This window comes from Phycodurus eques, chromosome 18, assembly GCF_024500275.1.
Source record: "Phycodurus eques isolate BA_2022a chromosome 18, UOR_Pequ_1.1, whole genome shotgun sequence".
Classification (NCBI taxonomy): Eukaryota; Metazoa; Chordata; class Actinopteri; order Syngnathiformes; family Syngnathidae; genus Phycodurus; species Phycodurus eques.
This window is the reverse complement of record NC_084542.1, coordinates 17,098,126-17,108,278: the sequence shown is the minus strand read 5'-3', so window position 1 is coordinate 17,108,278 and position 10,153 is coordinate 17,098,126. Positions and strand designations below refer to the sequence as shown.

General features: G+C 44.8%; 1 protein-coding gene across 2 annotated transcripts; it reads left to right on the top strand.

The window, feature by feature from the left end:
• Positions 1 to 208: 208 nt before the first annotated feature.
• sel1l (SEL1L adaptor subunit of SYVN1 ubiquitin ligase) lies at positions 209 to 9,708 on the top strand. Of its 2 annotated transcripts, none has more exons than XM_061704929.1 (21): positions 209 to 625; positions 751 to 779; positions 1,724 to 1,907; positions 2,419 to 2,586; positions 2,831 to 2,936; positions 3,114 to 3,276; positions 3,752 to 3,805; positions 4,454 to 4,513; positions 4,594 to 4,675; positions 4,746 to 4,900; positions 5,154 to 5,210; positions 5,297 to 5,365; positions 5,469 to 5,546; positions 5,851 to 5,913; positions 5,994 to 6,081; positions 6,168 to 6,316; positions 7,083 to 7,248; positions 7,671 to 7,745; positions 7,814 to 7,986; positions 8,060 to 8,188; positions 8,904 to 9,708. In XM_061704929.1, the coding sequence occupies exons 1-21, from the start codon at positions 562 to 564 to the stop codon at positions 9,141 to 9,143; spliced, it is 2,352 nt and encodes a 783-aa protein (XP_061560913.1). In that variant the 5' UTR covers positions 209 to 561; the 3' UTR covers positions 9,144 to 9,708. The 2 variants fall into 2 exon arrangements, with proteins under 2 accessions (XP_061560913.1, XP_061560912.1); XM_061704928.1 differs by having other exon boundaries at positions 7,668 to 7,745.
• Positions 9,709 to 10,153: the final 445 nt, after the last annotated feature.

The window sequence follows — 10,153 nt, the reverse complement described above, 5'->3', positions numbered from 1 at the left end:
CACGAGACAATTCTTTAATTTCCAATTGATCAGCGTGTTTTTGTCTGGCGGACCAGCCCACCTGCTACAACGAGAACTGTGTATCTACCCGATTGGCTTATCAATCACTGGCCTGCGCTGATTGGCTAGCATCTCACCAAGTGCGGAGTGATTGGTCGGAAATGTGACAACCGGAAGTTATGGCGTTGCGTTGATTGGTGGAATCGTGAGAGCCGGAAAAGCCAAGCGCTAGTAATCGCAGTGCTGGCGATTTAGCTCGTCGTTATTAAACGAACATGTTCGGAATGACGACGACGCACGTTGTAAACGATTTATAAACGGAGCTTTGTCGTACGTTGCTGCGTCTTTATAGGACTTGTACAGCGCCCAATGAGTTAGGCGGACGTCATTTGAGCCATAGTGAAGCATTCCGCTTAGCATCGTTAGCATCTTTGACAGCAACATTGATAGCACTTGTCGTCCATTACGAACAGACACCGAGTGGCAGCGTTGGCTTTGTTTTTTTGCTGAATGTGCGGGGAGGGAAGGGAGAGCGGTAGCAGCTCCAGCTAGCGGCTAGCTATGGCGAGAGCTTCGTTCGTCGGCACCGTTCTCCTCGTCGCCTTCGCCTGCGCAATCACAGCCGGTAAGTGTGCGAGAAAAAGACGCGTGCTTTTTTTGTTGGTTTTTTTCTCAGTTTTTCCGAGTAACTGCCGTGCTTGCGACACTGTGGGCTGCTGATATTTCATTTGACTTGTCGGTGTTTTCCAGACGACGGGAATGACAGACCAGAGCTGAAGGTACGTCGAAACGGCAAACGTTACGGCGTTACGTTACGACTTTCAACATTTGACCGATTCCTCAGAGTCCCTGTAAAGTGAAAATATATTTAGCACGTCTCATGTATTTGACACCGCTGAGAAGTCTTGTTAGCAACCCTGACACATTTGAATGTTTCCCCTAAATCGCCAAGTAAATAAAACGAGGCTTCCAAAACCTTAAATTTTTTTTGAAGAATAATCAAGTCGTTCTCGCCATTCTCGACTGCTGTGGGTGTGTCCCCTGAATGTGCTGAAACCACGGCCTGCTCAACTGCCAATCTAATAACCAGGAAAAATGGATGCTACTTCATCTAACAATTTTTATGCCTACACATAACTGGTGGCCTTTTCCACACCGTGATAACGAGGCTCTCTAAGGCAGCCATGCCAGTGAGAAGCATAGGTCCACAGTCGAGACGTTAAAAAAATTCCCCCCTCCTTGCTCGTCCACATTCCTCTGCGTGATGTGTGTGCACTCGGAACCCGCAATAAGGCACTCTAAGGGGCCACGCCAGTGCACTATCGAAGGTAAGCTGTATTTTCGGGATGTAGGCGTAGCGAGCCAATAAAGGCGCTCAAGTTCTTAAAGCGTGGCAGGCGCCATCTTAGCCACGGCCGTAAAATCCGGACAACCAAAATGTTGAAAAACTATTTAATATTACAGCGCACCGCCACAACTGGGTACTACACGCAGTTCTCGGACGTTGCCCATATTTTCAGTAACTATTCTTGGAAGATGTAGACTGTACTTAAAAAGACATCTCTGAATTCCCGTACAGGGTCTTGATCACAAGGGGGGTGCTTAAATTCGTCCGCATTACACACATACAAATGCATCCTGCATTACTTCCAACATTACCATCACCCATGCCTGTCTCTTCGCTTGGCAAATTATGATAATTACCTTTCCTTGCCGTCTCCAGTCCTACCACGACCCCGAATCGGAAGAGGACGACGTCCGTTTGAACTCCAAAAGTGCGGCGCCCGCTTCTGCCGCTGCTTCTCGGAATGTGCCAGAAGAAGAGAAGCCACCGGGAGAGCTTCTGCCGGGAGAAGAGAAGGAGGACCTGCCGGAACATCATGTACATGTGGACAAACCTAAAGAAGGCAAGGGTTAAAAAGAATATACTGGTTGCACTTGAGTGAGTTACAAAATCTCATTTGTTATGTGGTGTATTAGTGATGTGATGAAAGTTCATTCAGTTCATTGAACTCCCAAACGCCTGGTTCAGATTTCTTTGAATCACACGCACGCGTGAGTTCGGTCTGCTTTGCTGACTCGGGACAAAAGCAGCTGCTTTAGCGAGGTTGACACTCCCTTGAGAAACGACAAGCGCCGCGCACCTGTGCCTCATTCGTTCTCACCACAGACGGTTTGACGGCGGGGTTTGCGTTCAAATTAGTTTCCGACGTAGCAACAGTTCTGATTATTTGCTGCCATGTGGTGAACGATTGGAGTTCCAAGGACGACACCGAGAAAGAACTTTTTCAGGAAATGGGGTTAATTGAGTGAAAGTGTGCCACAGTTGTCGATCCAAATGAAGTGGGACTCGCTATGGAAGTGTGCTGTTTACTTTGTCGACTATTAACGGTTGCTGTGATGCGATGCCCCCTTCAGTTCCCGTGGTGAACGGCGGCACGGCCGACGGCGAGCCGTGCGTCTTCCCCTTCCTCTTCCAAGGCGACGAGTACTCGGACTGCACCACCAACGGCCGAGGGGACGGACGACTGTGGTGCGCCACCACCTACAACTACAACCACGACAAGAAGTGGGGCTTCTGTGAGAGTAAGTCTGTGCAAGTGCGTGCATGTGTGTGTTCGGGGTGTAGCTTTTGCGCGTGAATGCGTTTTTGTTTTTTTTGTGTGCGAAAAGTTCCAATTAAAATTTAAGCCAAGTGGTTGCCGGCATGAGGGAATTGTCCTCGGTGATGTTTGCTGCTGCGGTAGCGAGAGCGGTATGTTTTTTTTTTTTTTTTTTTTTTTTTTTTTTTTTTTGCATGCGCGTCTCTGATGTTGTGTGTTTCCCGTAGCCGAGCATCAGGCGCATCTGAGACTGCAGGCGGAGGAGGCCGAGGACGAGTACCAGACCTTCCTGCACATGCTCAATGGCACCACCAGGAGGAGCCAGAGGAAAGCGTGAGTGCCTCTCTCCTCCGCTTTGTGGTCATCTTGCTTCGAAAGTCACTTTTGAGCTCTGAAATCAGTTCGCTTCTCCAGATGATGAAACAGGCTGCTTTTTAGCTGCTGTCCAGTGGCACCTCTTTTTCGTTCTTGTTTTATTTTCCCAAGTTGACTTTTCCCCCGCTCGTCCAGGCTGTACGAAAAGTTGCTGAAGGTGGCCGAGGGAGGCCACCAGCGGGCCATGGAGAAGGTGGCGTACGCCATGTTGTTTGGAGACTACATGAGTCAGAACATCAGCCGGGCCAAGGACATGTTTGAGAAGCTCGCCGTGGAGGGCTCCCCCAAAGCACAGACGGTACTGCCAGGGTGCCTCTTTAACCTTTTCACTCAGCTTTTGTTATAGACTTGCGGTCCAGCAATAGACAAACAAGATGCACAACAGAAGCACCTGACCCCTTTTATTCGGTACCTTAAGTTCGCACTCATAATGGACCCTCTAATATAGTTGGTGTTTTAATTTCTCCCAGCCAAGCAAGAAATAAAATAATCACATTGAATCCAATATCACCGTAAGCCTTCGTCAGTCTCCGCTGCCGGAGCTTGCCGTGCAGGACAAAGGGAGCGAGAGGAGCGCTACGAGGCACTCTCGAGGCCACGCCATTTAAAGGAACACCACACAGAATTACACTTCATAATACTAAGTTGATTTCTTTACATTCTCTTTTTATTATGCTTGCACGAATGAAACATTTAAGTCAAGACAAAACTTGTTGTTGTTCTGTGTCTCAATGATTGACTTCACATTGCTCTGCATGTTTATTTCCCCACAGGCGCTTGGATTTCTGTATGCTGCAGGACTTGGGGTGAACTCCAGTCAAGCCAAGGTGAGTGTGCATGTGTTTATTTAGTTACACTTTATTTAATTTTTTTTTTTTTAATTCATTGTGGTTGTCGTAACACACTCACCACTAATGTTATTATAAATCCCTCTGTTTTGAATCCATCCATTCATTTTCTATACATCTTATCCTGTTGGGTCATTTGGTATTTAAAAAAATAAATATATTTATTTTATTTAGTTGAAATATATATCTTATATATTTCTTCATTAGAATGTATTTTTAGTTTAACTTCTTTAATGTTTTTACTGTAGCCTTTAATATTTATTGGTACAATTAATTTCTTTAAATTGGTTTAATCTTTACAATATTGTAATTTTGTAGTTATTTTTTATTAAATTTTTTTTTTATCACATAGAATTTTAATAAAAAAAAATTATTATTGTATTTTAATTCTATCCAATTTATTAATTGGTTAACTTTTTTTAATTGTATTTTTTGGGGGGCCATATAATAGTTTTTTCTTTTATATAGTTATAGTATATATTTTTTAAGCAGTTTGCGTCCAATTTTCCATTTGTAAGGTATTTTATTTTCCGTAAACATATATGGATGTATTTTTATTTTGAAACAAGGTAGCTTAGTCGTTAGTGTAGTATCCGTACATTTGAAGTGCCCCTTGTGTCGTTGCAGGCTTTGGTCTACTACACCTTTGGCGCCCTGGGCGGAAACCTGATCGCTCATATGATTCTGGTGAATTTTCCCAACTGTGACTGAAGCAAGAAGTGCATTAAAATCTAGCAAATGTATATTTCTGTTGTTTGCTATTTCAGGGCTACAGATACTGGGGCGGTGTGGGGGTTCCCCAAAGCTGCGAGTCTGCGCTGACGCACTACAAGCTGGTGGCCAATCAGGGTGAGGACGCGCCCCCGTCGTGGACTCTCATGCCGTCTTCAACCGGATCGTGACGCTTTTTCTCTCTTAGTGGCCAGCGACATGTCGCTGACGGGGGGCTCGGCCGTGCAGAAAATCCGGCTGCTGGACGAGCTGGAGAACCCGGGGTCCACCAGCGGCATGCTGGAGGAGGACCTGATCCAGTACTACCAGTTCCTTGCCGAGAAAGGGGACGTGCAAGCGCAGGTACAAATGGAAACTCTTATAGCGTACCCTGACTTGAAACCCTAACCCTGATTTTTGAAACCTCAACGTCAAACCCTTATTAGAAACCCCATCTCAAAGTGCTAACTCAGGCTTGAAACTCTTAATTTGAGACCCTAATTCTGGTTTGAGCTGTAATTTCAAAGCCCGAGTCATGCTTGAAACCCTCATTTTAAACCCTACCTGAGACTTGAAAAGCCTACTTTGAGACCCTCACCCTCGTTGTCCCGGTCAGGTGGGACTGGGCCAGCTTCACCTGCACGGAGGACGTGGCGTAGAACAGAATCACCAGGTACCACCTCCCCCAAGAGATCATCGTTTTCAAGTACTTCCTCAAATTCCATCATTCTGAATTATCTGACGCTTGGTGTCCAACAGAGGGCGTATGACTATTTCAACCAGGCCGCCGATGCAGGAAATACACACGCCATGGCTTTTCTGGGCAAGGTAAGTGAATTACTGCCACCCACTGGACTGGTGTGGAACTACTACCTCCGGTACTACCTTTTCTATTGATTGGGATTTTTTACTTTTTCTTTTTGTCTCTTAGATGTACAGTGAAGGCAGCGAGTTCCTGCCTCAGAACAACGAGACGGCCCTGAAATACTTTAAGAAGGCTTCAGACCTGGTCAGACATTTGACTTTGCAAACCCTAACCCCGACTTGAGAACAAATCTATTAACTCTCTTGAGCGCTCAACTGTCTTGAGAAGTTTTGTAAGACTCCGCCTCTTCCCTCACTGCGGGAGCTGTGCGGCATCATGTCGCCTCAAGATTGAAACTTTCAACTTGAATGATGCTGCGTTTGAGGGCATTTTTGTTTTTGTTTAGTTTTTTTTTTTTAATTTCCTGAAACGTAGCGATACTGGACATGTGTGGGTTCTGCACGACAGCGACGATATGTTGACTTTATTTTTTTACCGTCCCACACAGGGAAACCCAGTGGGCCAGAGCGGCCTCGGGATGGCGTACTTGTATGGGAGAGGCGTCTCCGTGGTAAATGCCGTTATATACCCTGTTGAATACAAGCGCACAATCCAATGAGAGCCTAGACACGAGCCGTACGTGCGTTTCAGAACTACGAGCTGGCGCTGAAGTACTTCCAGAAGGCAGCCGAGCAGGGCTGGGTGGACGGGCAGCTGCAGCTGGGCACCATGTACTACAGTGAGTCACGGCGCCTCTTGTTTCCTATTTGGTTATGCGTCTGTCAAGCACAGGCTTCTGAGGCCTTCCGTATGTGTGCGCTCCAGATGGCATGGGCGTGAAGCGCGACTACAAGCAGGCGCTGAAGTTCTTCAACCTGGCCTCGCAGGCGGGCCACATCCTGGCCTTCTACAACCTGGCGCAGATGCACGCCACCGGCACCGGCGTCATGCGCTCGTGTCACACGGCCGTGGAGGTGAGGCGCAAAGCTGACGACGCATTTGCTTCCATCGTTAGAAAACACTTTACACTCATATGCTTTTAGGAAATAATAAAAAAAAAAATGGTACATCTCATCACAGCATTTTAAGATGGAATTACTTGAAATATTACAACAAAATAAGGCTAAAGCGATTTCCTTGGGCATTGTAATCCAAATTCAGCCATTCTTCACTAAGAAGTTCTCAATGTTAACAAAATTCGGCAAAATATTTGTTGCCTTTGTGCTAACTGGTTAAATTATAAAGGAATAAAACAATGCTCTACATAAAGTTGCAATTTAATTTAATTTAAAAATGTTTATTTCATTTCATTATTTAACTCATTATATTTACTTACATTGAATTTAGATTGGTTATTTCAATTTTATTTAACTAAATATACTTTAAATTTAATAAAATGTACTTTCATTTGAATTAAAATGACTCTACTTGGAATATAATGAACTTTAATTGAATGTAATTTAATTAGATTTAATGTTCTTGACATTTTGAATTCTGAGATGGGATTTTTCGTCGTCATTTAATTGTAATTTTATTGCAATTTATTATCCAGACTCACCCCAAAATTAAAGGTTTTGTATTTTGTCAATACTTTATGATCCCGTCTCAAGTTGAAATTCAGTGTACACTTTGCTTTATGTATTTTATAAGTCTGCTAGCTAAGGAGCAAAGTGGCGCTGAAAACAGCCCTGTGAAAGGGGGCCCTCCGCATGATTGTGCATGTTTTCTTTTTGTACACAGCTGTTCAAGAACATGTGCGAGCGCGGCCGCTGGTCCGAGCGTCTGCTGAGGGCGTACGGCAGCTTCAAGGAGGGCGACAGCGACGCGGCGCTGGTCCAGTACCTGCTGCTGTCCGAGCAGGGCTACGAGGTGGCCCAGAGCAACGTGGCCTTCATTCTGGACCAGAGTAGGAGGACGACGTGTCATTTGTTCTTTCCATTTTCAAATGAAAATAAAAGAATGAAAAAGTTGTTAAACCTAACCCTGGAGATTTGGTAAAGAATTGTTAGCTTGTTAGGAGCTCCGATATGTCAATCGAGACGTATGCACACAGTTCCTCACGTATCATTGCACGATGATTTGAAAGGGGAAAGAAAATAACGATGCTGTTGAAGGGATTTTGTATTTTCCATGTGAGCATGAACAAGTTGCAAACAAACAAAATAATTGTCATGTTTGCCTCCTTAAATACTCATTTTTGTATTTTCCACTGCTAATTGAAAATGGACAACGCTAGCGAATGATGCACAGATGACACTGGCACCGCACCGCGTTCAGTCGTTGCCACTCATTTTGAGACCGCCCTTTTTCCCCCCCCTCTCCCAGCAGAGGGCGCCAAGATCTTCAACGAGAACGAGACGTATCCTCGGGCTCTGCTTCACTGGACGAGAGCCGCCGCTCAAGGTGTGATCACGCATCCCGTCCCATATATCCCATCAGGCATTGTAATCACACTTTAGCTCTCCTACCAGGTTACACAGTAGCCAGGATCAAACTGGGCGACTACCACTTTTACGGCTTCGGCACCGATGTGGACTACGAGACTGCCATCATCCACTACCGGCTGGCTTCGGAGCAGCAGAACAGCGCTCAGGCCATGTTCAACCTAGGTTACATGCACGAGAAGGGACTGGGAATCAAACAGGTACGTGTGCGTTGTCGTACGTCGTCGACATTGGCAACAAGGCGCGGCGGATGACATCGCTGGTCTCGCGCAGGACATCCACCTGGCCAAGCGCTTCTACGACATGGCGGCAGAAGCCAGTCCTGATGCCCAGGTGCCGGTCTTCCTGGCTCTGTGCAAGCTCGGCCTGGTCTACGCCCTGCAGTACATGCAGGACCTCAATGTGAGTACTCATTGTGCACCTTGATCCCACATAGAATTTAAGCTAGTCTGTCAACCGCTTTCCACCAAGCAGAAGAGTTTAAGGTGAAGTACAGGCGGTCCTTGGTTAGCGACGGTCCCGGCATGAGGTTTTAAGGGTGCGAGCGGTGCAAAGTTAACTAGTTTGTGCCACAAATTCAAAATATGGCAGATATTTGAAATTAATATAAATTATATGACAAAAACACAAAAGCATTTTGTGGGGGAAATACCAGATACTAGGTCTATGGCAATGGCCTCGGGAAAGAAAAGAAAAGAAAAGAAATAGATGAAAAATGCCCAAATATTAAGAAAAAAAAAAAAAAAAGGAAAAATACTAGTAATCCTAAAACACTCGGTAAAAATACAAAAATATTCGGGGAAAAATATGAAAGTACTCGTGGTGAATATCGAATAACAGCGCCCCCTTTTAAAGCCAAACGCATTGAAAGTCACGGATACTACTGGACAATGTGAGGATGGCGACTCCAAGTGGACAAAAATAAGGCCTGCACCTAACACACGTTATTGTGTTTAACAATGGGAATTTTTTATTTTTTTTTTAAATACAATTATTCGAATCATGATTGGAACAATTGGTCGAATATTCGATTCTAAAAAATATTCCATAGCAGCAGCCGTCCATGTGTCAAGTCTGTGCTAACCAATATAACGTGATTTGTGTCCTGTGTCGTCAGCTGAGGGAGCTGGTCTCTCAGGTGGACCTGGACCAGGTCTTGGGCCCCGAGTGGGACCTCTACCTCATGACGGTCATCGCCCTGCTGCTCGGCACCGTCATCGCCTACCGTCAGCGCCAGCACCAGATCATGATGCCGCCGCCCCCCCCCGCTCCACCCCCGGCCGCCGCTGCCGCCGCCGCCGAAACCCCGCAGGAGCAACCGCAAGCCCCAGCCGAGGAAGAGGAGCAGCAGCAATGAGAACAGGAGGAATCGGACGAGCACTCTCTGGACCGAGTAGCTCGGGCCTGCTGGCTCGATGCGACCGCGCTCGGGCTCGCTTTGGAAGACTCAAAATGGCTGCCGGTCTGTGCAGTTTCTTCATTGGAGAACACAGATGTGGGACTCCTGTGACTCGGGAGAGAAAGACGCGCTGGACTCCAAATGATCAAAGAAAATAATAACACTCTTCTATTTTCAAATTCATCGGGAAGATAGGTTTTTCCATAGTTCCACCCCCCCCCCCCCCATTTTCAGACAAATTTTTCAATAGGCATTAAGTCGTTCCAGAAAGTGTAATGCTAAACAAACCTTAATTTATGCAACAGCTGGACTGAGATATTCCAGACTTTTTTTTTTTTTTTTTTTTTTTTTTTTTTTTGCCTCATTATTTGACTTTAATTGCTCATGTTGTTTGTTGTTTTTCTTTTTTTAAATTTGCTTTCCGTACCACTGGAACCGTCAAGAAACTTGTTCAACCAAAACAAATTTCAGGTTTTTTTTTTCTTTCCACATGCATGACATCGTCACATTAAAAAAAAAAATGCAAATGAGCAGTGGTCATTTTTAACGTCTTTGTTAAGTTTATAAATAATAAAAATTAGGTGAATATTAAAGATTAATGGTATGAATTATTTTTCCTCTAAAATCACTCTTAAGGTCCTGGAAGAGGATAGAATAAATTATTGTCTTTATTTACAGTTGCAACCCAAAAAATTTGAATGCTGTGGAAAGCTGAATTCATTTCACTAATTAGTAAGCAAAGCAAATGTATTTATATAGCGTATTTAATACACAAGGTAACTCAATGTGCTTTACATGATTAAAAACAAAGAAAAAAACAGCTTATAAACATTTAAAACGAGAAAAAAAAAATACACTTAAAACCGCGTACAGTGCAAGAAATATCATTTAAAAGTGGAAATGCTCTAAAACGCATGGGGAAAAAAGAAGAGTTTTTGACCTGGACTTAAAAAGCGTGCACACTTGGG